At 39.0% G+C, this 26,602-nt stretch overlaps 5 protein-coding genes and 2 pseudogenes across 5 annotated transcripts; 2 read left to right on the top strand and 5 right to left on the bottom strand.

Annotated features, from left to right (window-relative positions):
• Positions 1-9,162: 9,162 nt before the first annotated feature.
• On the bottom strand, positions 9,163-10,285 carry LOC121530383. Its single transcript, XM_041819395.1, has 2 exons — positions 9,802-10,285; positions 9,163-9,266 (listed from the first exon to the last, which is right to left on the bottom strand). Exons 1-2 carry the CDS (start codon positions 10,283-10,285, stop codon positions 9,163-9,165), a joined length of 588 nt encoding a protein of 195 aa, XP_041675329.1.
• Positions 10,286-15,231: 4,946 nt separating this feature from the next.
• Positions 15,232-16,034, bottom strand: LOC108114926. Its single transcript, XM_041819381.1, has 2 exons — positions 15,996-16,034; positions 15,232-15,943 (listed from the first exon to the last, which is right to left on the bottom strand). Exon 2 carries the CDS (start codon positions 15,902-15,904, stop codon positions 15,350-15,352), a length of 555 nt encoding a protein of 184 aa, XP_041675315.1. The 5' UTR covers positions 15,905-15,943; positions 15,996-16,034; the 3' UTR covers positions 15,232-15,349.
• Positions 16,033-17,401, top strand: LOC108114999 (annotated as a pseudogene).
• A 51-nt stretch (positions 17,402-17,452) lies between these two features.
• On the bottom strand, positions 17,453-19,211 carry LOC108115095. Its single transcript, XM_041819394.1, has 4 exons — positions 19,087-19,211; positions 18,478-19,033; positions 17,731-18,313; positions 17,453-17,662 (listed from the first exon to the last, which is right to left on the bottom strand). The coding sequence occupies exons 1-4, from the start codon at positions 19,172-19,174 to the stop codon at positions 17,453-17,455; spliced, it is 1,437 nt and encodes a 478-aa protein (XP_041675328.1). The 5' UTR covers positions 19,175-19,211.
• Positions 19,212-22,318: 3,107 nt separating this feature from the next.
• Positions 22,319-22,687, bottom strand: LOC121530382 (uncharacterized RING finger protein C548.05c-like). Its single transcript, XM_041819393.1, has one exon. It carries the CDS (start codon positions 22,685-22,687, stop codon positions 22,319-22,321), a length of 369 nt encoding a protein of 122 aa, XP_041675327.1.
• A 315-nt stretch (positions 22,688-23,002) lies between these two features.
• LOC108109627 lies at positions 23,003-24,371 on the top strand (annotated as a pseudogene).
• Positions 24,372-24,395: 24 nt separating this feature from the next.
• Positions 24,396-26,182, bottom strand: LOC108109657. Its single transcript, XM_017218237.2, is given in 5 exon segments — positions 24,396-24,632; positions 24,691-25,285; positions 25,450-25,660; positions 25,663-26,004; positions 26,058-26,182. Coding segments are annotated over 5 exon segments (1,446 nt in total). The 5' UTR covers positions 26,146-26,182; the 3' UTR covers positions 24,396-24,422.
• Between the last annotated feature and the right edge of the window lie 420 nt (positions 26,183-26,602).

The following is a 26,602-nucleotide window of genomic DNA, read 5'->3' as shown; positions in this document are numbered from 1 at the left end:
TAAACGCTCTGTTTTGGTTTAGCTTGTTATGTCTTCAGGAATCTTCAGGAAAATGGAATCTAATACCGATATTTAATACTAGAAAAATCGATACTAGACTTATCGAATAATAATATTAAGTAAAGCTGACGAACTTATCCCGCCACACCGTAAGATGCCTTCTTTTGGAAAGTGAATTCCGGATCATAAGAATCTTAATCAGAGAGTGTTAAGCTTAAGCCCCAACTACTACTGCCACTTGAAACCTCAAGCAGTATTTTTACATAAACCATGAACTACGATTTCAACAGGAACTTTAAAAACAACTACTTTAGAGTAAATCACATAGATTTGAATCAAGCTGTCCAAGGACTGCTTAACAAGCAGGACAAGCTTCTGGTTCGAATTAGGAGGCTCCTTTTGTGAGTGTATTGTGGAGGGAAAGAGCTTTCGGTCGTGGTCCTGGCCACTTCACTCCACTTCTGGCCACTCCACGCCCGGCTGCAGGATGCTTATGGGTTTTTATGTGCCTTGTTTGGGGTGCTGGTGCTGGAGATCCTTCGACTTGGGCTGCCGCATCCTTGAGCATTGAGCCAGCATATTGAAGTAGGCGTGTGTCCGAGTCTGTCCATAATGTCCCCGTCTCCTGGCCCTGTCTTCTGCCAATAAAAAAGGGCCAAAAACACACACACACACACACACACTCGGATTCAGATTGCGCCTGCTTACGGCGCTGGCACACAGTTATAAAGCATATATCTGCTCCTTGGCCTGCTCGCCTGATTTAAATATCTCCTCGGAGTCGCAGACGGCATCGGTGTCCGTTTTTGTCCGCTTGTCCGTTTGTCCGTTCGTCCGTTATCCGGAGTTTGTACGGAGTCTGAGGGTTATGCTAAATATTTATGCATGACTGCTTTTCTGTGACATCAAATAAATCACTTTTATAGTTTTTGGGGCCGGAGTTGCTCAATATTCTTTACCAGTTCGTTTGTTCTTTTTCTTTCTTTGTAAATTTTTAGTGCGTTCGGTGTCCTGCTGAGGCTGCCAGTGCTGCCAGTGCTGCCAATGCTGCCAGGGCTATGGCCATATTTATTGAGTTGAACAAATTGCTAGACACAATTTGCATACATGCACAATCCGATCCCAATTGAAGGGCAAACAATGGCGACACACGCCCGAGACACTTTATTTAACCCTTAAAGACGAAGCTCTCCTCTCTCTGTCTCCTGTCTCCAGTCTCCTCTTCGTGTTTTAAACATTGGCTGGGATTGATGGCTGAAGGGAATGCTGGATTTTACCTGCAGCAGGATTCGTTCGTTGATTCGTACGCCTGTCCGCCGGCCAAATCGGGAGGCCAACGCCAACGCCAACGCCATCGCTTGACACTTGACCGAAAACATCAAATCCCCATTAAGCCAAAGGCTACGGGATAAATCGGGGGATAAGTCGAGCGGAGGATTCGAGCGGGGGGAAGGTATAGTGCCCCGGGGAAGGCTGGCTTTAAGCTTGGCAGCGTTCTAAAAACATCATGCAGCTTCTCCAAATAAGAAATCTTCGTTTTACGGCAACATTATACAAAGTTTCTTGGCTAAATTACTTACCAGCAAAGTAAGATAAAACTAGTATAAGCTTGTCTGGTAAAAGGAAAGTAAACTAATTAAAAATATGAAATTAAAAAGATTTTGATTTGAAATCTTTATTTTAATAGTTAAAAACTAGAATAGTTTTAAATTAAATAACTTCGGAAGCCAAATAAACTCAAAAATAATCTGCGAGTGTTAATAAAATTTATGAAGGGGTAATGGACTAGGGGTAATATAAGATATAGATGACATGTTTAAGCTGTAATAGGAAAGCAAACTTTGTCTTTAGAAAACCAATTTATAAGGCTGAAAAGAATGATAATGCCTGCAAAAAACCTTTAAAAGCAATATAAGGATTTATATATTGATTATTAACGGCAAACTGACCATCTGATCATCTGCTTGACTTCTGCCCAGCGCGGGGGCGTAAATTGATTTTTGGCCTCAGCCTTCCATCTTCCCTTCTTCTCCTTATATCACCTATCTTACCCAATATTAAAAGCTGTACGTATTTCCATATAAAGTGCATTTCCGACTTTAGTTTGTATCAACAGATAGCAAGAAGACAGGCGAACAGACTTTAGCTTTCAGTGCCTGTAAAACCTTACCAAATCTTGGCTTGCATACTCGACTTAATTTGTTTAAATAAAAATGAAACAAAAAAAGAAAAGTAGTTAATCAAAAAGACAAAGAAAGGGATGGTTTGTAAAATCTTTTTCAGTTTTTGCACAATTCCTTAAATTAGTTTATGGCTATTTATTTATTTATCTAAGGCTAAGGCTTAAAACTAAAAGCTAACATAGGCCCAGGAGCAGTAGCAGCTAAGGCCTTTTGCTCTAGTAATGGTTATTAGTTTTAATCAATATAACTACCCAGATCTGAATTAATGAATATTTTATTTAGTTTTCAAAGGTACATGGAAATTCCATAAACATTTTCCAAAGCTGACCCTTGAACTTTTTATTGATCTTTCTGGTAAGCAGCTTCATTTGACAACTTACTTTGCCATAATTTGACCTACCTCAGAATGTTTCTTTTAAGTATGGGAAAAATGGGAAAGAATAGAAGTTCAAAAAATACGAATTTATATACTTCATAAGTCTGGGCTAAATATATAATTATTTTTAAGGTTTTTACACTTTAGTTTTACTAATTTGATAGCGATTAAAAAATAATAAAATCGATTAAATACACTTTTCCAACCAAGCCAAACCTATTTTTCAAGTGAAATTATTTTATTATTGATTTAATTTAAGAGAAATAAATTATGTTTATGGGGTCATTTAAGCCATTTGAAAAACCCTTATTGGCCATTCACTTTTTTGTTACATTTTTTCAAATATTTATTTACACATTATCCATTTTACGAGCTGTTTATTTTCAAATGAATTCAGTGAAAATGAAAATCAGATTTGCCCTGATTAAATTTTATTAAATATAATTGCCTTTTGTTAGCCCGATCTTCTGGATTTATATTAATCAAATGCCTAAAGTTTTCCCCGACGTAATGGGTGGCAAGCTGGTGGAAAATGACCGGGAAAATGGGTGGTGGAAGGGCTGCAGGCTCTGTTTGATTTTGGGGAAACACCTCGGCTGGCAACATCCCGCAAAACCCGGAAAACTGAAAACTGCAAACTTAACAGCGACGTCACTGTCGACGCTTGCAGCTACGTCGATGCCGGCCGAGGCAGAGGCACTGGCAGAGAAAGCTTTTCCGTCAAACACTCGTCGCTCTCGTCTGCATTTTCCCGCTCTCTCTCTCTCTCTCTCTCTGACTCTCAAAAGAGAGAGGAAAAGCTCAATTTTCCTGGATGCTGTTGCTGCACATTCGCTTCCGGTTGTTGCAGCAAGTGCTGCTGCTGTTGCGGCTGCCGTGCACTTAGAAAAATTTCGATTTTAGATTTCAAAATTTAAGAGGGTTGCCCTACAACTTACAGTTAATTACGAAAACTCACGTTTTCTTTGATTTCATCCTTTAGCTAGAAACTTTTCCCCTTTTTCTTTCAGTGCATCTTCTGCTTCTTCTACTGCTGCTATTTCTTCCTCTTCTGTTGCTGCTGCAGGTTGAAAATGTTGTAACTTTGCAGCTTATCCTGGAAATTACGTAAGCAGCGCAGCTAGCGGCCTTTGCAGAGGGGTAGGGTGTGGAGAAGAGGGAGGGATGGGGGGTTAGTGGGGGTCAAAGGACAAGAGAGTTGGAGAAAGAGAGCGAGAAAGAGAGGGGCAGTGGCGCAGGGGGCAGTGCAATACTAGGACTACTGCAATGCTGTCGCAATGAATAAGGCGGCAAATCAAAACAAAACTAAATGAAAAATAAATCGACGACAGACGAAAGAAGGATGGCGAATGGGCGAGATAGAGACGGCGAGAGGATGACAGACAGGCAGAGAGAGAGTGAGAGAGAGAGAGAGAGATAGAGAGAGAGAGGGGGAGAGAGATAGAGTGAGAGACCAAGGGGCGAAAGAGACGGACTCCCAGGGAATGCAATGAAGCATCACAAACACAGAAATTAGGAAACGACGACGACATCGTTGCACCTTTTTGGCTAATGTCATCAGGGGCACAAGAAGAAGCAGAAGAAGATGTAGAGGAACAAGAAGAATTGGTGGCCCAAGAAGAGGAAGCACAGCAAGGGAACAACTGGCCATGACAATTCTACCATTTCTAAGACTGCTTCTAATGTAAGCCATTTTATATAGCTAAAATGAGTAAGCGCACGTTTTAAAATATGAATTAAAAACTAATATTTATAAATTTAATAATTAAATTTATAAAATACCAATTTAAAATCAATTCTTTATCTAAGAAAATAAATAAGAAAAGTCCCAATGGGGGCCATAAAATGAATGAACAAAATGAAGCTAATTAAAAATCACATGGCGTATGAGTAATAATATAAAGACATAAAATAAGTACTTTTTTCTAAGATAGTAACTTACTAGCCATTTTCAAAATTTAATATTTCATTAAGCCCGATACTGAGAATTATGAACCACGCGGCGTATGCGTAATTATAGAAAACCCTCCTTTTTATCTAATTTTGAAGATTTCTTATGCAGTTACAACTTTGAGAATTTTCTAGTTTGTAATTTGAATAAATCTAATTAAGAGTAGTAACTAATTTTTGGTCATCATAAGTATTGATAGGCATCTCCTGTGCTACCAATTAGTATTCAGTTTAAAGGTTGTTTTTTAGGAAAATTTCTCAATTTTTACTTTAGCTGGTTTGCTTACTTCAAAATGTAAGGATTCATTTCAAACATAGTTTGCAGATTATTGTTTCGATGTCTTCAAATCGGATATACGAGTTTTTATTTGCTTTTCATGATGCCCAATATCCCTTTGGTACCCTGTAGCAAGCTAAAGAACAGCAAGACGATGACGATGCTGGCGGTTAAAACTTGGCTTCGCCTCCCAAGGGTTTTCCCAAAAAAAGGGGCAGCTTCAAGGGGGTGGGGTAATACACAAACACAGACATACACACACATACATACATACATATATATGTTTGTGTATATGCGCGGCTCTGTCTTTTTGGCAATGGCCACGTGGACTTCATGAGTGTTTGCATGCGTCCTTGTGTATTTGTGTGTCCCCCAAAGTGTGTGTTTGTGTGTGTGTGGGCCCAGGTTGGGAGCGTTAATATGCCACAAGCTGACACACACACACACACACTAGCACGGACACCGACACAGACAGAGAGTGCCAGCCAAAAGGATAATGACACTTGGCGCGCATTTACCGTTAGTTGGCAACTAACCTATGGCTGGCTGCCATTGCAGGAGTGTGTGTGTGTGTGTGTGTGTGTGTGCGAGGAAGTTGGAGTTGTCATTGCGATGCGATAACCCTGATAAGATCCTTCAGTGCATAGACAAATGTTCAAGGAATGCTCCTTTAGTTTTTGGCCTTTGATAATTGCCGAAATTGGCGAAAACTGCGACTTCAAATGGCTGCGAAAATAATTTTTAAGCTCATTTAAAGAACAAAATTATTAGCTGTTATTCGCTTTGCGAAAATTAAAGTTTTCAAACAGTTTTGTTTATTCATTTTGGCTCCTTGAAGCGAGTTAAGAAATGTTTTGAAGGTGCGGTTATATTTATGCTTATCTTTTACTTATTTTGATTAATTTTTATTGGATTGATAGTTAAGTAAGTATAAAAACAGTTAATTAAGAAGCGAAGAGTAAAAGTAAGAGTATGTAAAAGGTAGAAGGAAGCTTCCTCTTGCTTAAATACTAGATAACCTACAGGGTGGCCCATGTAGCGTTTGCTTTTTGAACTATCCATAATTTTGACTTTGACATTTCGAATGTCATTGTCAATGTGTCAGATATTTCGTAGAAGATTTGCTGATCTTTTTTAAACCGCAAATCTTTTGTAGGCCATCCTGTAGAATGAAATGTTAAATAGCAGACCGTTAAGGAAGTATAACCGACCTATAAGGTACCCACCCATCTTGTTCTTGATCAGCAGAGAGCAGAGCGCCATATGAAACTGGTGTGAGATGTTCTCCAACTTCATATTTTAATTAAATCATAACTGATGCTCTTCATTATCATCCTGGTTCGAGGGTCTTTCACACCAGCCAGACCCTAAAGTTGCATTACAGAATGCCAAGTTCCGCTTTCCTTTTCCCCCATTAGGGGTCTTATTGGTAGATTGGGTCTAACATTACTTCTGTGAGTGCCAGAAGAGTTATGGAATTCATAAAATCGGTTGGCCATATTGTTGAGTTTTCTTCCTTATCCTCAAAAATTGGGAAAAAGTTTTCCCATTAGATCTAGTCCGTGATCTAACTGAACTTTAAGATATACATTTTTGGGTTTAAGCTAGAAAGTTAAGATAAAGAATTAAGATTTATGTTTTGCTTTGACCTTGTATAATTCTTTCTTTCCGATTTAGCAAAATTTGAACATTAAAACAGGCACAACATGGGCAATGACATCACCGGTTACTTAATGATGGTAGTAAAATGATTATTTAAAAATTTGATAAGTCAGTAAGGGGTATCTTAAGGTCGCGGCACTCAACTACAGCGTTTCTTCTTGTTTCCCTTTTATTCATTAGCTTATAAGTAAAATTATCATTAGCACTTATTCTTAAGGGAGTCCTTTAAAATATCCTTCTTAAACTGCTGACTTTGCCCAGGGTATAACCTTTTGGCAACTCTACTTAAGGTCAGATCTTTTTCTATCTTGAACAGTAATATTTTTTGGCGTTATCCTTTTCGTTTCCCTGGTTTTAGGCCATAATTACACTTTTTCGTTTTGCGGTTGATTTTCGGTTGTGATTTTTTTGCGTCATGAAAAGTTGCAAAGTTTACGACGTGAAAATCAGACAAATAAAACTTGCGAAAAAATTCGCATAACTTTCGGTCGTTGCCGATCCTAAGTGTCATCATGTGGCAAGCACATACACCCACAAAAAAACGAAAATCCTCACTCAAGTGAGGCAACATAAACTTGCAACACCCAAAACGGAGAAGAATAACCCTTTTTCCGGGGGCCGAAGAGGTGGTAAAGTCAGCAGGGGCGACAATGAAGTGGAAATTTGTCTGCGCCAGAAGAGGAAAAAATTCAAATCGAAGCTCATCGGAAGGCGGCAATGACTGCCACGCCCACCCATCACATGGTAGCTGAAATAAAGTTTGTTCACCATGTTCTTTTACCAAAAAAAAAAAAAAGCATTGGTGGTTTGTATCAATTGACTGTTTTTTACGAAATACATCCAAATATTAGAAAATCATATTTAATGAATGAGTAAATTCGGAAAAGCTTGATTTTTCCCAGGGAAATGACTCTTAAATTCGTATTTTTTCCGAAATAAAATATACAAATATAAGAATTCTTTCAATATGTTATTTTTAAGATTTATTTATAATTTATAATTATAATTTATAATTAACTAATTCATTTAAAGGGTGCTTGAACTTCGCAACGTCTTGATCTAAATCGAATTCCATTGTTTATGCTTAGTTGGATTATTTTCAGTGTTATTACTGCTACTTTGGTTTTGGCTTTTATTGCAGAAATTGTTTATGAATTGGAAAATTAAATTCTTCACAGTTTCCCACTCTCCCCGCCCCGCCGAACCCTTTATTGTTGATGGGGTGGTGGGTGGGTTGTATCCTGGAAGTTTATTTGCATGCAGAAAGTTCAATTCAAATCGCATGCTCCGCCGCACACACACACACACACACACACACAATATAAACGCGAATGCGCCACTCCCTCAATTTACCGCCCACATTTTCCCCATTTCCTTGGCGACTTCATTGCCAGCTTTGAGTTTTCTTTCCTTTCAAACGACCAAGATGTGTTGCTCCCCATCGAAGTGAATATGGAAATAACTTTGAGCTTAAAATGTTTTAGAATTTCTTCAGCTTTATTGGTAAATTCTTTTTTAAATTTAACATTAACAATGGGGAATGCTAAAAAATGTACAAAAACAAACCATTAAATCTATTCGAAGTTTTCTAAACGTTTCCTAAAAAAAATTGTTTGCTGAAAGGAATTCAAAAAGACAATTCTAGTCCAAAACTATAAGACATCCATAATTGTCTTATCCAAGTTTAAATTAATCATTTTGCTAGCGGAAATTGACAAAGCGGCACCTTTTTTTGGAAAAAGCATGTTTACTAACTGATGGTGACGTCACTACCCTTGTGGCCTTTTAACCTTCATTTGTTTTAATAAATCGGGATGCCTATTCTGATGCCAAACTGATCAAGAATGTATACACTTCATAGGGTCGGAAACGGTTCCTTCTACCTGTTACATACTTTTCAACGAATACAGTACTTTGTAGGTAATGGGATTACGAAAAAAAAAAAACTAAAAAATTTTAGTTTATAGATTTTGACATCTCAAACATTTCTATCGAATGGTTTGACTCTACCACCTAACGTTAAGAGATTCGAAATCTTTCAGACTGTGACGAAATTGAAACGGTCGAAAGATATCATCAGCTAGCAAAATTTCCCACAGTAACCAAAGGTGTGCTTACGGCATAGTTTGTGAGCAACTCCTGGGTCTACTCCTTAGTCCGGGGTGCAATTCTTTGGCTTTCTGAACTTGCTATGACCTTATAAGGAGGTCTTGGGTACCAAACCACTGATGGGACATTTTGAGCTTATCTTAACCATCCACCACATTTCTGATTCCCAGCTATGTTTTTGATATCGGCTCGCTGGCGATATATAGTGACTAAAGGAAATTTCCTCTAGTCATATTTATTCACTATGGGAGGATGGCATTCACCTTTAGTAACTCGGGGCGAGCTACGAATTGTTTAGAACTTCCTCCTGAAGCGAATGATATGGCATTCCAGGCAGTCAACATATTCCTCCTTCCTAGATTTCAAAAACATAGGTGGGAATCAGTTATCTGGCGGATAGTAAAGACAGACTCAAAACTCCATGGAACTGGTTTGGATCACACTTCTTTTCTGTTTCGTCATACTGAGTTATTCAATATTGCATCCGGGGCAGGAGTGGATCTACATTAATAATCGCTGTGAAGAACAGTTTCAATGGAAAATCAATTGGGAAAGCTCGTCGACTTGACGTCGTCGACTTACTCGAGAAAATAGTGGAAGTTCGATCATTTCTTCTCCATTGCTGTATTGGTGTTGTACTGCAGATATCGTGGCAGAACGTCCTGATGCTTGATCCTTCCCCAGCCTGAAATGATGATGTCCACATCAGCTGGAATATCCGCATTATACAATTGTTCGTGGGAGTTTTGCCTTTTTGGAAATTACTACTCATTCAAATGATGGTGTGTGAATCTGTTTATACTAAACTTTATTTACTGTTTTAATATTAGAGAGACCAATGCTAAACGAAATCAAAGAAGGAAATCACATTAGGAAAAGCTTATATGTTCTGCCGATGAATCGATACAATACAACAGATAAACGTTGTTCCACCTCTAATCTTGTTCAACTTTGGTAACTCTGATCTAATTCTTGGTTTTCCATCCTATAAAAACATTTTATACAATATTTTATAAACTGTGATTGTACAATCGTAAGGGCATATATCCGTATTAACTAAGAAACAATTAGTGCATCATAAGCTCGTTCGATTTAATTACAGTAATAGTATTATAAATAGTTTCGTAAATGTATTAAGTTCAGCGTTTCCAAGCATTAGAGTCCAGTCTTATATTATGAGCAGTGGAGGTTGCGTAGTGCGTAAAGCTGCACCGGCAGCCTGCAGGTGGGACAACCAAAGCGACATTCCAAGTGCTGGAGGATGCACTTGCTCCCGAAAACATGGCCGCATTTCAAAGACATCGGATAATGGCCGCTATTGAGATGCCACCCCAAGAGGCAAATCGAACAAGTGTTCTCCCTGAGGATTTGATCCAATTCGGTCTTCTTTTGGGTCAAATCTTCAATCTCCAATTTGAGGCTTGCGTTCGATTCCATCAATGCAATCTTTGATTTTTCCGCCTGCTCAATTCTCTCGCGCAGTCCATCATTAAGCATCGTAATGCTATTCATGTACATCAGTCGGTCCCGGTCATTGTCCCTCTTGCCCTTCCGGAATCCCTGTTTAGCGGGTTTCTTGCTTCCCGAGGGCCCTGGCGATGGGGTTTTTTCCATCTTGGCGGCTGCCTGTCGAGGTTTCCAGCCCAAATCATCGCGATTTTTCTTCATTATAAAACTGAGCGCAGCCTCCAAAGTCGAGGGCTTGTTATCTTTAGATTTGGGCTTCATATTTTGTAGGTTTTTTGTAGGTTCTTCGATTACCTATCTAAAGTACGGATATTATCTGTATTTGATTTCACAAAGCACAAAAAACTAACCAGAGCAAGGGCATAGGGTGACATATGTCAAAATGGCGTTTAAAGTAAACAAGGGCTATCGATGTTTTTCATAAATGAATGAGACCGTTTCTTGGAACTCGTCTTTTTAAAGGAATGTTCGATTAATGACAATCGTACTATGTTTTCCACCTATGGTTCTTTAGGATCTATCCCAATATGAGTTTTTAAATATCGTCTTATAATGACTTGCAGGACATCCAACCGTTATTCTTTGCTTACTTACCTTCACTTACTACGATTAATCGCTGTTATCAACAGTCAACTTAGTGACGATGCGCTTCATAAGCTTTTTAATTTATAAGCTAAAGAATATACTGTCAGGATTATTATCATAGGAGTTTGAGGATGATCGAGAAAGAAACAAGAACGAATTACCTTACAGTTGGCGACGGAACGAGGCGGAAAGAGGAGAACGAAAAATTGTTGGTGGAATAGCTAGGAGTTCGAGGATGATCGAGAAAGAAACAAGAACGAATTACCTTACAGTTGGCGACGGAATGAGGCGGAAAGAGGAGAACGAAAAATTGTTGGTGGAATAGCAAGAAGTTCGAGGATGATCGAGAAAGAAACAAGAACAAATTACCATACAGTTGGCGACAGAATGAGGCGGAAAGAGGAGAACGAAAAATTGTTGGAGGAATAGCAAGGAGTTCGAGGATGATCGAGAAAGAAACAAGAATAAGTTACTTTACAGTTAGCGACGGAATGAGGTGAAAAGAGGAAAAATGAGCACGAGCAAGCCCGTATGCAAGGAGCATTACAAAAAACAAATGAGCACTAGGAGCATAGGCGTTGGGCACCCCTGCTTAAAGTTTAAAAACTTTCCCAATATATATGTATTTATAAACCTAATATAGTAAATTGTTTATAATTATAAAACCCCCTTTTGTTGAATATCAACACTTTATTAATACCCTTACTGCCGTATATTTTTAGTTTCTGTTTGCAAATCTTTCAACCAAAAATGAAAAATAAAAGTGCTGGCATGGAAAGTTTTAAAAATGTTTTAGCAAGCTTTCCACTTTTGGCTCGTCAGCTGTCGTATCTGCTTTCATATCGAAAGCTATAGCTGGTTCGTATTTCTCATATATATATATATATATATATATATATATATATATATATATATATATATATAGATGAACACGTAACTAATTCCCGATCTGGATTGACCAACAACCGACAAACAACGCGGAGCGACAAACAAACAATTCACACTCAACAAGCGAAGCAAATGAGTTTTGATTCATTTAGCGTAAAATGAAACCCAAAACGGGGTGTGGGGAAAGCGTTGGAAAAGCGGAGGAAAAGTGAGGGAAAAGCTGGAAACGTTGCCGAGCCATTCAGCTGTCATTTCATTATTTATACTGCTGATTAAATTTCCGCTTATACTCATTAAGTTCCATTGTCAAACCACTTCCGTTGAGGAGTAATAGAGAAGGGAAGGGATGGGGAAACAGGGAACAGGGAACTGGGACCAAGTACCAAGTGCCAAGGAGTAAGGACCAAGGACTAGACGAGACATAGACGTAGAAACACAACCACATGGATGGCGGAAAAGGGGGCGTCGGGATAACAAACTAATTAAGTCGACGGCAAACTGCAAAGGTGGCCCAACTTGGTTGCCACTCCTTTGAGATGAGAGAGAGAGGGAGAGATGAAAGGGCATGAAGCGGAGGCGGGGGTGGTGCTAAAAATAGGATAGATAGTTCTCTCTCTCTCTGGAGAACTTCAAACTTCACTTCCTCGGATTCCCGGGCACAGCACCTCGAGGTGCGAAAACTTCAGCGACTCCAGAAGAAGACCCACTTGAAAATTGCAATCGGAGCCAGAGCACAATTAACAAGATAGCACGGCCAGAAAGGCTATAAGGTATAGGGTAAATCGGCAGACTGAGCTATCTATATTGCCATCCACTTGCCACCAGGCAAAAGACAATCTAACTTTCGCCATGCTTGCGTTTCGGATAATAATGACAGTCATTAAAGTCCAAAATCACGCTTTGCAAATTAATTAAATAAGCTACAAGCGAATGCTTTTCGATTCGAGATAAAAAATTATTAAACTTCACAGAGCTATAAGATGTTAGTTTTTCTATGCTATATTATCATCTGTAGATGAAAAACACTTACTCAACTTTACTGATACTGATTAAATACATATAAAATATTTTTTAATAGACGTTAATTTTTTCCACGAATTCTCCACATTATTTATGTCGCTGGTAAACAGCTCAAGCCTATAATATTACAGATTTGCAACGTAAAAAGTAGTTTTGATTTTTGTAAAATATTTTTATATTCTTTATTTTTGGCAATGTGAAATTCGCACATTTAGCAATTTGTGTTTATAATTATATTGTTTTTTATAAGTATATTTCTCTTACTTCATAATCCCCGAAAAAAACATTTTCACAAAAACCGAAGAGAATATAAAAGAAGCTGGTCTTCCCCCACACAATTTCATATACAGTTTTTGCATTTAATTAATAATAAAAATTGATATTTTAAAAGAGGTTTATTCGCATGCATCAGGTAAAAAACTTGTTGGTGGCTTTTTGTCTAGTCCTGTAAATTTAAACTTTGAGCTACTAAAAGGCTTTATTCGAAAAACAACTCAATTTTTAGCCCAGTCTCGAGTCGCGCTGTAAAAATATATCCAATGGATATAGGGATGAAGGACATAAACTTCGCCTAACATTCACCTTTCGACATTTAAGACTTTTTTTATTTAAACATGGCGCTAGAAAAGAGTTATTTGTGTACATCAAGGACCTTTTTTAAAAATGTAAACTTTACAATTTAAAGTAGCCCAAAATTTCGAATTGGTTTTGAGTCCAGTTGGCCAGTGTCCTATTGAACGTCTAATTGAAACATTTAATTTTACAGATCTTGGCATCTCAAAAATGTCCATCGCATTGTTTGACTCCACCACCTAACGTTAATAAATTCGAAATCTTTCAGACTGTGACGAAATTGGAATGGTCGAAGGATATCATCAGCTAGCAAACTTTCTCACAGTAACCAACGGCGTGCTTACGGCATAGTTTGTGAGCAACTCCTGGGTCTACTCCTTAGTCCGGGGTGCAATTCTTTCTTTTTGAACTTGCTATGACCTTATAAGGAGGTCTTGGGTACCGAACCATTGGTGGGACATTTTGAGTTTATCTTAACCAACCACCACATTTCTGATTCCCAGCTATGTTTTTGATATCGGCTCGCTGGCGATATATAGTGACTAAGGGAAATTTCCTCTAGTCATATTTATTCACTTTGGGAGGATGGCATTCACCTTTAGTAACTCGGGGCGAGCTACGAATTGTTTAGAACTTCCTCCTGAAGCGAATGATTATGACTAGATATGGCATTCCAGGCAGTCAACATATTCCTCCTTCCTAGATGTCAAAAACATACATGTAGGTGGGAATCAGTAATCTGGCGGATAGTAAAGACAGACTAAGAACTCCATAGTACTGGTTTGGATCACACTTCTTTTCTGTTTCGTCATACTAAGTTATTCAATATTGCATTATCGCAGTACAGAACAGTTTCAATGGAACATGGCTGCTGGAAATCGATTGGGAAATCTCGCTCCTCGGTTTTTAAGTTGGCATTATTTTTATGCCCAATATCCATGGAGAAAAAGTGAAAATTAAGGTTTAATCCAAAAAGGTAAGAAAAATAACAACATCATATTGAAGGGCTGATAACAATATCTCAGTTTGGAGTTCGTTCTTCCGTTTCGTCATCTGTTCATCACTCTACGGGATCGGGATGGTCTTTGGGTTTTCCTCACACGGATCACAAAAGTAGAATAGATCTTTTTTCAATCTGAATATGAGCCTGAACCTTGAATATATGTACAATAATAAATTTAATTTTAATTGGTGAAAGAAAAGTTCCAAACTGATACTGATTAACCACCACCTGGCTGTTGTAGATTGCCGTTTGGCCGGAGTCGCCATTGTCTCAATCGCGAGACAAAGTTCGCTCTGGACACTCCAGCCAATCAACTCGTCACACCCCTCCAGGGATGTTTACTTCAAGGTGTTGTACTGCAGATCGCCCTGATTCTCGATCCTTCCCCAGCCGGAAATGATGACTTCCACATCTGCTGGAGTATCCGAGGTGGGAAGAGCAATGGGCTTAAGGTTGCTGAACGGGATCAGCGACGTTTCCAGCAAAAGCATTGAGGAGATTTCCGTATTCTTCATGAAATATATTTGATTAAGGTCGTCATCCAATAATGTATGTCTGTTTACACTAAACTTTTCTTATTACGGTTTTTGTTTAGAGAGACCAAAGCTAAACGAAATCAAAGATGGAAAACACATGAACAATAGCTTATATCTGCCGATGAATCGATAAAACACAAAAGACAGTCGCTCTTCCACCAATAATCTTGCTTAGCTTTCGTAACTCTGATGTCTGACCGTTATGGGGGAGACAATGATTTTGCCACCCTAATTAAGAAATTTAATTAAGGACACAATAAGTTTAACTGCACAAGAATACTTTGTTCATTGCGAACTTACTGGAGCTGCACTGCAGTGACCAAAAAAGGGTACGCAAAAGCCGAAAGACTGCATTTCGATCGCTCTGATGAGTAAGTGAGTAAGTGAGATGAGTAAGCAAGAGAGGATCGAAAAAGTCTCCGTGATAACCTATTTCGCTATCATTTGCTAACAAAGTTTTATTAAAACAAACAATCGCTGATGCCATTTATATAATTTTATATATAATATATTATATATTATATTATATTATATATATATTATATATATATATATATATTATATAATTTTTTGTAAGCTGTGATATCCGCATATATCCGTATAAACTAACAAGCATTTGATAATAGTTCTAGTATAAATAATTACATGTCCTGAGTCCAACGTTTCCAATCATGTTATTACCATTACAATCTGAAGCATTGGAAGAGCCCGAAGAGTCTGTTAATATGGGTAGAGGCTGCGTAGTGAGTTATAATACACCGGCTGTCTGCAGGTGGGACAAGCAAAGCAAGATCCCAAGTGCTGGAAGATGCACTTCGCACCGAAAACATGGCCGCATTTCAAAGACATCGGAAAATGGTCGCCATCGAGATGCCACCGGGAAAGGCAGATCGGACAAGAGTTCTCCTTGTGGATTTGATCCAATTCTTTTTTCCTTTGGGTCAAATCTTGAATCTCCAATTTGAGTCTTGCGTTCGATTCCACCAATGCAATCTTTGATTCTTTGAACTGCTCAATTCTCTTGCGCATTCCATCATTAAGCATCGTAATGCTATTCATGTACATCAGTCGGTCCCGGTCATTGTCCATCTTCCCCTTTCGGAACCCTTGCTGAGTGGGTTCCTTGCTCCTCGAGGGCCCTGGCGATGGGCCTTTCTCCAGCTTGGCGGCTGCCTGCCGAAGTTTCTCGCTCAAGTCATCGCGACTCTTCTTCAGTATAGTACTAAGAGCAGCCTTCAAAGTCGAGGCCTTGTCATTTTTCGATTTGGGCTTCATTTTTCGTAGGTAAGGACTTATGGTTCTTCGGATATATATCTTAAGTACGGAAATATTTTTTATTTTATTTCACAAAGTACAGAAAACTAACCAGAGCAAGGTCCTCACTTCAGCAGGAATCAAAAATTATGAGCAGCTTAGTAAGACATATGTCAAAATGGCTTTTATTTCCCTAAACAGGGGCACTTGATGTTTTTCATTAGTCATTGATACACCTTTTATAATAATTCCAATTTGAACTCTTCTAACTCTGCCCACAGACCTCCCATACTGACAACGGATCCGAAGTTAGTCTTAAAATCTCTCATATTGTCATATAAATTCATTACTGATTACATCATTTATTCTACAGCCTGAAGCCGACTAATTCCTAAGCCTTGATCACTTGACTTTATACGTTGGCGGCCAGCTATTATACCACTCGTCTTGGCTTCGAACCACTCGGCTACCAGGAATTAGAGACCGGAGAACGATGCTTCGCCAAGCATGCCGTCCGTCGGAACAAGATCGTCTTTGTTTTCGTCTCTGCTTATACTCCGGATGACAAGGAGCAGGGACTGCGTTATGGTCACGGTGTCTAGGATGTAGCCTTCGGAGTGGAGGATTTGCATGTCATCTTTACGCTGGCGTTGTGCCTTGTAGCCCAAGTGGTTCGTGACATCTGGGGGGAGAGCGATGATCAGGGATTCGTAAGATTTGCTACCATCAAGACCGTAGGTGAAGTGTAATTTTCATCTATGAACAGTTATATTATTTATAAAATAAATCTAAATCAATTCCACACTTTGCATATTGTACGGTGATATCACCCACACTTTCGTTGAGCAAAATGGTTATGCTGGGGACATCCCGCCCGGATTCCAGAAATCTGTAGAGCCACCAAACTAAACTTCTTTGCTCATGTGTGGATTCCTGGTACGAAAGAATCTAGCTCCATCACTTCTGGTTGGTGGATAACTCTCAGATCGACACTTAGTATTCCGCCCAGCGATCTATTGTGATGGCCAACTACGAGGGGACGGTGAAGATGCCAATCAATAGGCCGGCCAATAGAAACAAGAAGTCACAGATCCAGGACTATGTCGAGTACTACGGTGGTGGCGGTGTCCAGCACATTGCTCTCAACACGGATGACATTATCCAAGCCGTGAGCCACACCCCTCGTACTATGAGCTGCTGCAGGAACAGCCTTTGCATAGCCGTACCAAGATTAAGGAGGACATGTAGGTGCTAAAGAAGTTGAACGTTTTGACTGACATTAATGAGAACGGACATCGTTGCAGACCTTTACGAAGAACAGCCAAGACAGGCCCACTCTCTTCCTCGAAGATATCCAACGTTATAATCCCAATGTTATTCATTCATTGCTTAAACTTTTCTAAGAAAAGTCATTGACAATTTTAGCTATTTCAGGGATTTGGCGCTGGAAACTTGAAGTCTTTGTTCACGGCCATGGGAATTGACCAAGCCAAACGTGGAAACTTGTTAAAGAAATGAGTACCAACATATAAAACTAATAAATGAAAAGGTCGAAATGGAACAACCTAATTATTTCTTTAATGTCATTTTTCCTTTTTGCTGGTCCCTAAACCTATTGTCTATCAAAATCTCGTTACGGGGATCGTCTTCGGCAAAGGTAACCATGTGAGGATTCCAGAATCCCGGTGGCGTGTTACTACGTACATTTACGTGTTTACAGTTGGCCAAATACTTTTCGATCTTCTCATCAGTCAAATTTGAGCCCATGAAATTTATCAACTAAGTGAAAGAAATTGGTAAAATATAAATGATTTTATGAAGGACGAATTGTACAAACCTTTTCGCACTCCACATTCAATATTGAAACGATCTTTTGCCGACAATTCAGGTTCTTCTTTAATCAAAAAAGGCCGCGGAAACTCCTCCTCCGAGTCCGTTGTATCCTTTTCTTTTGTTTCCATTAGATACTTATCCTGCAAGAGTTTTGTTGATTCAATATTGAAACGATCTTTTGCCGACAATTCAGGTTCTTCTTTGACCAAAAAAGGCCGCGGAAACTCCTCCTCCGAGTCCGTTGTATCCTCTTCTTTTGTTTTCATTAGATACTTCCCGGTATCCTGCGAGAGTTTTGTTGATTCATTGCCCACTTCTATTTCTGGCTGCGATACGGGTTCGGTATTAAAAGCTTTTACAACTGGAGTGGCTTTTTCCACTTTAGTTCGCTTTGATAGACGATGCTTCTGCTGGTCAATCATGTCTTGCTCATACTGCTTTAAGGCGCTTGAACAGTCTTCGTCGTCGTCCTTCAAAATGTCGGCAAGAACATCCATGGTGCCCATTGACTTCTTCTCAAAAGTGGACTTGCTGGTGATATTACGACTGCTGGTGGTAGGCAAGTCGTCAGCGCTTAAGACGCCCACGTTGCCCGTCCTGCAAGCTCAGTTTTTACAATCAAAACGAATGATAACTAAAAGAGTCACAGAAATCTTTACGAGGATATAGAATTTGATCGGTTATCTAACAATCTAACAGAAATGTATCTTAATTAGGAAAGATTTCTGTGATATATTTTAGTATATAGTATTCATAAATACCTTTGCACTAAAGGTCTTGGGGGCCAAGACCTTTTAAGGCTCAAACTGGGGCTGCTTTCCTCCATCAAATCGTTTTTGGTAGTGCTCGTCTTAACTGCTTTGAATTTAAGGCGTGTTTGTTTTAAGTTGGAACTTTTGTGAGGTAGTGACAATTTGGGGAGAACTCCTGCATTATTGGACGGCTTACTAATCCAAACGTTGCTTGTCTGCTTTTTTAAATTCCGGATGTTCGGCTTCCGGTTAGGTAGTTGCAGTTTACGCGGGCTTGGTACGTTAGTCTGCGTTTCCGCAATGATTTCATCTTCCTTCATTTCCTGATCTTCGTCGGAAAGGTCAATACTGCTGATGGCTATGTTCACGTTCAAGGAATCCTGGCTTTGTGGCTGCGGAGAAATGTCATCCTTAATCATTTTTAGCGACAGTAACCTGCGTTTTCCTGCGGGAATTATGAATTCCTGACGATCTTTTAGCAAGTCCAACTCCTTGTGCAGCTTTTCATTGCGGGCCTGCAGGTTTTCTATGGTCCGGGCGTTCTCCTCCGAATCTCGTTCCATCACTGTGGATATTATTTATTTATTATCAACGAAAATCGATTTATGTTTGAATTACTAAGAGCGTGCTGTTTGACAGTGTCCAATGCGGCTATGAGGCACTTCACACTCTTCTCCTTGTGTCCGCGACATTTTCCACACGACATTCTTATGCAATTGAAAAATGTTAACTTTTTTAATGAGCACGATTGTGTTTTTATATGTATTATTAGCTCTAACTTCAGCAGGAATGAAAAATTGTGAGCAGCTTTATATGACATATGACAGGAAAGACTTTTATTACTTTAAACCAGGGCTACTGATGTTTTTACCTCGTCTTATGAAGGGAATGTTCGATTGATGACCACCCTACTACGATTTCCACCTAAAGTTCTTTTAACTAATTATCGAGAAATTTCAAATCTTTATTAATGGTTGTAAAATCTCAACTTAACGTTGTTCTATTAATGAGTTAAAACAGGAAAACTTTCAGTAAGACATATGTATTTATCAACTCACAATAACAAAAACGTTTAAATATTGGGATCTATAAGTCTTATAGTGTAAGAGCTAGACAGATTAGATTAACCTTGCATATTCTAGATATCCCTACGCAACCAAAGGCGGTTAACCAAGCGTTGGTGACGGCATAGAAAATCAAATCAATCGCTCTCAATTTTCGCTTCCGCTCTCGAAAAAAGTGAGAACGGTAGCATAGCAAAGCGACAAACTACGGGAGTAGCCTAGCTTTTCAAACGCTGGTTACGACTGCATGTACAGCAGTGTTGCCAGCTGATAAGCGCACATATAAGCTAGATTTTTGGAAAAAATATAAAAGCTAGAATAACCTGAAATTATATTAAAGCTTAGATGTTCTTAGAGTTTGTATTTAAATTAAATCAGTAAATAATTAATAATTTTCGTGATCTTAATCGTAACTTAAATATTTTTAATTCTTTTTATAGGCACGTACGTTTGGCAACATTTCCCATGCCTGTGCCTCCCACACTATCGATTAGAAATAAACTGCACATAACCATCGTCAAAAAAAAGGACATGCTTCGATATTTTCATGCCATAAAGAATATTTTTCTTACAAAACAAACCGTTGATGTCGCAAATCAAAAGCAAATTTAAAGCTGAAATATGCTAGATGTGTTTTAAAAAAGCTATATATAAAGCTGTAAGTTAGATGCAAGTTTTACAAGCTTTTCAGTTTCAAATATGCTAGAACTAGCTTATAATAGCTAAACTGGCAACACTGATGTACAGTTACAATTTCTATGCGAGCTTCTTTCAGCGTGTTGTTGTAGCTTGTTTTTTGTTTTCGTTCTTTTTAGTCAAATTCTTCGTTTGGCGATGACTTGCATTACATTTTTGTAGTTCATAATTAGTTTTTGATCGATATGTTGTTGTTCTTTGATCGATATAGAATGGATGGATATGGAAGGGAATATAAGGGAATATAAGGGATAAGGGAAATAAGGGAAGAAGCAATATTTGGAACATATTGACAGAAATTGTGATGGAGGATGTCGTTGTTCTGGATGGATTTATATACATGATCTTGTGAAATACTCTCAGAAGCAGTCTTCAAACTTAAGCTGCAAATTAAAATAAATTAAATGCTGCAAGTTGCTTAAAGATACAACTTTGTTGACTGCCCTTTTAGCAATCAATGGCAATGGCAATTTCGTTTTGCCACCCTTAATTATCAAATTGAATTAAACACACACTAAGTTGAACTGCACAAAAATACTTTATTCATTGCGAACTTACTGGAGCTGCACTGCAGTGACCAAAAAAGGGTACGCAAAAGCCGAAAGACTGCATTTCGATCGCTCTGATTACAAACTCGGGGAATATAAGAGATGAGTAAGCAAGAGAGGATCGAAAAAGTCTCCGTGATAACCTTTTTCGCTATCATTTCCAAACAAAGTTTTATTAAAACAAACAATCGCTGATGCCATTTAAAATTTAACAATTTTGTTAATGCTGCTCCGAACACTTGCTTCGTCAGGGTTTCCCATCGTATAAAAACCCTTTATATAATTTTTTGTAAACTGTGATATCCGCATATATCCGTATAAACTAACAGGCAACTTAGCTTAACAAGCTCGTTCGATTTGATAATAGTACTAGTATAAATAATTACATGTCCTGAGTCCAACGTTTCCATTCATGTTATTAACATTACAATCTGAAGCATTGGAAGAGCCCAGTCTGTTAATATGGGTAGAGGCTGCGTAGTGAGTTATAATACACCGGCTGTCTGCAGGTGGGACAAGCAAAGCAAGATCCCAAGTGCTGGAAGATGGACTTGCTCCCGAATACATGGCCTCCAAAGTCGAAGGTTTGTTATCCTTAGATTTGGGCTTTATTTTCAGATAATTTCGTTCATCGTTTATCTTTCTTCAGTACGTAATTTATTCGTTATTCGTATTCATAAACATGCCAGAGAAAGATCTTCATTTCAGTAGGAATATTGGGAAAGCAATGGGCTTAAGGTTGCTGAACGGGATCAGCGACGTTTCCAGCAAAAGCATTGAGGAGATTTCCGTATTCTTCATGAAATATATTTGATTAAGGTCGTCATCCAATAATGTATGTCTGTTTACACTAAACTTTTCTTATTACGGTTTTTGTTTAGAGAGACCAAAGCTAAACGAAATCAAAGATGGAAAACACATGAACAATAGCTTATATCTGCCGATGAATCGATAAAACACAAAAGACAGTCGCTCTTCCACCAATAATCTTGCTTAGCTTTCGTAACTCTGATGTCTGACCGTTATGGGGGAGACAATGATTTTGCCACCCTAATTAAGAAATTTAATTAAGGACACAATAAGTTTAACTGCACAAGAATACTTTGTTCATTGCGAACTTACTGGAGCTGCACTGCAGTGACCAAAAAAGGGTACGCAAAAGCCGAAAGACTGCATTTCGATCGCTCTGATGAGTAAGTGAGTAAGTGAGATGAGTAAGCAAGAGAGGATCGAAAAAGTCTCCGTGATAACCTATTTCGCTATCATTTGCTAACAAAGTTTTATTAAAACAAACAATCGCTGATGCCATTTATATAATTTTATATATAATATATTATATATTATATTATATTATATATATATTATATATATATATATATATTATATAATTTTTTGTAAGCTGTGATATCCGCATATATCCGTATAAACTAACAAGCATTTGATAATAGTTCTAGTATAAATAATTACATGTCCTGAGTCCAACGTTTCCAATCATGTTATTACCATTACAATCTGAAGCATTGGAAGAGCCCGAAGAGTCTGTTAATATGGGTAGAGGCTGCGTAGTGAGTTATAATACACCGGCTGTCTGCAGGTGGGACAAGCAAAGCAAGATCCCAAGTGCTGGAAGATGCACTTCGCACCGAAAACATGGCCGCATTTCAAAGACATCGGAAAATGGTCGCCATCGAGATGCCACCGGGAAAGGCAGATCGGACAAGAGTTCTCCTTGTGGATTTGATCCAATTCTTTTTTCCTTTGGGTCAAATCTTGAATCTCCAATTTGAGTCTTGCGTTCGATTCCACCAATGCAATCTTTGATTCTTTGAACTGCTCAATTCTCTTGCGCATTCCATCATTAAGCATCGTAATGCTATTCATGTACATCAGTCGGTCCCGGTCATTGTCCATCTTCCCCTTTCGGAACCCTTGCTGAGTGGGTTCCTTGCTCCCTCGAGGGCCCTGGCGATGGGCCTTTCTCCAGCTTGGCGGCTGCCTGCCGAAGTTTCTCGCTCAAGTCATCGCGACTCTTCTTCAGTATAGTACTAAGAGCAGCCTTCAAAGTCGAGGCCTTGTCATTTTTCGATTTGGGCTTCATTTTTCGTAGGTAAGGACTTATGGTTCTTCGGATATATATCTTAAGTACGGAAATATTTTTTATTTTATTTCACAAAGTACAGAAAACTAACCAGAGCAAGGTCCTCACTTCAGCAGGAATCAAAAATTATGAGCAGCTTAGTAAGACATATGTCAAAATGGCTTTTATTTCCCTAAACAGGGGCACTTGATGTTTTTCATTAGTCATTGATACACCTTTTATAATAATTCCAATTTGAACTCTTCTAACTCTGCCCACAGACCTCCCATACTGACAACGGATCCGAAGTTAGTCTTAAAATCTCTCATATTGTCATATAAATTCATTACTGATTACATCATTTATTCTACAGCCTGAAGCCGACTAATTCCTAAGCCTTGATCACTTGACTTTATACGTTGGCGGCCAGCTATTATACCACTCGTCTTGGCTTCGAACCACTCGGCTACCAGGAATTAGAGACCGGAGAACGATGCTTCGCCAAGCATGCCGTCCGTCGGAACAAGATCGTCTTTGTTTTCGTCTCTGCTTATACTCCGGATGACAAGGAGCAGGGACTGCGTTATGGTCACGGTGTCTAGGATGTAGCCTTCGGAGTGGAGGATTTGCATGTCATCTTTACGCTGGCGTTGTGCCTTGTAGCCCAAGTGGTTCGTGACATCTGGGGGGAGAGCGATGATCAGGGATTCGTAAGATTTGCTACCATCAAGACCGTAGGTGAAGTGTAATTTTCATCTATGAACAGTTATATTATTTATAAAATAAATCTAAATCAATTCCACACTTTGCATATTGTACGGTGATATCACCCACACTTTCGTTGAGCAAAATGGTTATGCTGGGGACATCCCGCCCGGATTCCAGAAATCTGTAGAGCCACCAAACTAAACTTCTTTGCTCATGTGTGGATTCCTGGTACGAAAGAATCTAGCTCCATCACTTCTGGTTGGTGGATAACTCTCAGATCGACACTTAGTATTCCGCCCAGCGATCTATTGTGATGGCCAACTACGAGGGGACGGTGAAGATGCCAATCAATAGGCCGGCCAATAGAAACAAGAAGTCACAGATCCAGGACTATGTCGAGTACTACGGTGGTGGCGGTGTCCAGCACATTGCTCTCAACACGGATGACATTATCCAAGCCGTGAGCCACACCCCTCGTACTATGAGCTGCTGCAGGAACAGCCTTTGCATAGCCGTACCAAGATTAAGGAGGACATGTAGGTGCTAAAGAAGTTGAACGTTTTGACTGACATTAATGAGAACGGACATCGTTGCAGACCTTTACGAAGAACAGCCAAGACAGGCCCACTCTCTTCCTCGAAGATATCCAACGTTATAATCCCAATGTTATTCATTCATTGCTTAAACTTTTCTAAGAAAAGTCATTGACAATTTTAGCTATTTCAGGGATTTGGCGCTGGAAACTTGAAGTCTTTGTTCACGGCCATGGGAATTGACCAAGCCAAACGTGGAAACTTGTTAAAGAAATGAGTACCAACATATAAAACTAATAAATGAAAAGGTCGAAATGGAACAACCTAATTATTTCTTTAATGTCATTTTTCCTTTTTGCTGGTCCCTAAACCTATTGTCTATCAAAATCTCGTTACGGGGATCGTCTTCGGCAAAGGTAACCATGTGAGGATTCCAGAATCCCGGTGGCGTGTTACTACGTACATTTACGTGTTTACAGTTGGCCAAATACTTTTCGATCTTCTCATCAGTCAAATTTGAGCCCATGAAATTTATCAACTAAGTGAAAGAAATTGGTAAAATATAAATGATTTTATGAAGGACGAATTGTACAAACCTTTTCGCACTCCACACATTCAATATTGAAACGATCTTTTGCCGACAATTCAGGTTCTTCTTTAATCAAAAAAGGCCGCGGAAACTCCTCCTCCGAGTCCGTTGTATCCTTTTCTTTTGTTTCCATTAGATACTTATCCTGCAAGAGTTTTGTTGATTCAATATTGAAACGATCTTTTGCCGACAATTCAGGTTCTTCTTTGACCAAAAAAGGCCGCGGAAACTCCTCCTCCGAGTCCGTTGTATCCTCTTCTTTTGTTTTCATTAGATACTTCCCGGTATCCTGCGAGAGTTTTGTTGATTCATTGCCCACTTCTATTTCTGGCTGCGATACGGGTTCGGTATTAACAGCTTTTACAACTGGAGTGGCTTTTTCCACTTTAGTTCGATTTGATAGACGATGCTTCTGCTGGTCAATCATGTCTTGCTCAAACTGCTTTAAGGCGCTTGAACAGTCTTCGTCGTCGTCCTTCATAATTTCGGCAAGAACATCCATGGTGCCCATTGACTTCTTCTCAAAAGTGGACTTGCTGGTGATATTACGACTGCTGGTAGTAGGCAAGTCGTCAGCGCTTAAGACGCCCACGTTGCCCGTCCTGCAAGCTCAGTTTTTACAATCAAAACGAATGATAACTAAAAGAGTCACATAAATCTTTACGAGGATATAGAATTTGATCGGTTATCTAACAATCTAACAGAAATGTATCTTAATTAGGAAAGATTTCTGTGATATATTTTAGTATATAGTATTCATAAATACCTTTGCACTAAAGGTCTTGGGGGCCAAGACCTTTTAAGGCTCAAACTGGGGCTGCTTTCCTCCATCAAATCGTTTTTGGTAGTGCTCGTCTGAACTGCTTTGAATTTAAGGCGTGTTTGTTTTAAGTTGGAACTTTTGTGAGGTAGTGACAATTTGGGGAGAACTCCTGCATTATTGGACGGCTTACTAATCCAAACGTTGCTTGTCTGCTTTTTAAATTCCGGATGTTCGGCTTCCGGTTAGGTAGTTGCAGTTTACGCGGGCTTGGTACGTTAGTCTGCGTTTCCGCAATGATTTCATCTTCCTTCATTTCCTGATCTTCGTCGGAAAGGTCAATACTGCTGATGGCTATGTTCACGTTCAAGGAATCCTGGCTTTGTGGCTGCGGAGAAATGTCATCCTTAATCATTTTTAGCGACAGTAACCTGCGTTTTCCTGCGGGAATTATGAATTCCTGACGATCTTTTAGCAAGTCCAACTCCTTGTGCAGCTTTTCATTGCGGGCCTGCAGGTTTTCTATGGTCCGGGCGTTCTCCTCCGAATCTCGTTCCATCACTGTGGATATTATTTATTTATTATCAACGAAAATCGATTTATGTTTGAATTACTAAGAGCGTGCTGTTTGACAGTGTCCAATGCGGCTATGAGGCACTTCACACTCTTCTCCTTGTGTCCGCGACATTTTCCACACGACATTCTTATGCAATTGAAAAATGTTAACTTTTTTAATGAGCACGATTGTGTTTTTATATGTATTATTAGCTCTAACTTCAGCAGGAATGAAAAATTGTGAGCAGCTTTATATGACATATGACAGGAAAGACTTTTATTACTTTAAACCAGGGCTACTGATGTTTTTACCTCGTCTTATGAAGGGAATGTTCGATTGATGACCACCCTACTACGATTTCCACCTAAAGTTCTTTTAACTAATTATCGAGAAATTTCAAATCTTTATTAATGGTTGTAAAATCTCAACTTAACGTTGTTCTATTAATGAGTTAAAACAGGAAAACTTTCAGTAAGACATATGTATTTATCAACTCACAATAACAAAAACGTTTAAATATTGGGATCTATAAGTCTTATAGTGTAAGAGCTAGACAGATTAGGTTAACCTTGCATATTCTAGATATCCCTACGCAACCAAAGG

Source organism: Drosophila eugracilis, unplaced genomic scaffold (genome assembly GCF_018153835.1).
Source record: "Drosophila eugracilis isolate 14026-0451.02 unplaced genomic scaffold, ASM1815383v1 contig_649, whole genome shotgun sequence".
Taxonomy (NCBI): Eukaryota; Metazoa; Arthropoda; class Insecta; order Diptera; family Drosophilidae; genus Drosophila; species Drosophila eugracilis.
The sequence above is the reverse complement of the archived record's forward strand: the minus strand, read 5'-3'. Positions and strand labels throughout refer to the sequence as shown.

What these genes read in the sequence shown, in the direction of transcription:
- LOC121530383 (XM_041819395.1), bottom strand. Translation starts at nt 10,285, where the DNA reads ATGAAGCCCAAATCTAAAGATAACAAGCCCTCGACTTTGGAGGCTGCG. An exon ending in CATCCTCCAGCACTTGGAAT is followed by an intron (nt 9,267 to 9,801) that starts GTCGCTTTGGTT and finishes CGGATATTCCAG; the next exon opens with CTGATGTGGACATCATCATT.
- LOC108114926 (XM_041819381.1), bottom strand. Translation starts at nt 15,904, where the DNA reads ATGAAGCCCAAATCGAAAAATGACAAGGCCTCGACTTTGAAGGCTGCT.
- LOC108115095 (XM_041819394.1), bottom strand. Translation starts at nt 19,174, where the DNA reads ATGTCGTGTGGAAAATGTCGCGGACACAAGGAGAAGAGTGTGAAGTGC. An exon ending in TGTCAAACAGCACGCTCTTA is followed by an intron (nt 19,034 to 19,086) that starts GTAATTCAAACA and finishes TAATATCCACAG; the next exon opens with TGATGGAACGAGATTCGGAG. An exon ending in CCAAGACCTTTAGTGCAAAG is followed by an intron (nt 18,314 to 18,477) that starts GTATTTATGAAT and finishes CTGAGCTTGCAG; the next exon opens with GACGGGCAACGTGGGCGTCT.
- LOC121530382 (XM_041819393.1), bottom strand. Translation starts at nt 22,687, where the DNA reads ATGGACAATGACCGGGACCGACTGATGTACATGAATAGCATTACGATG.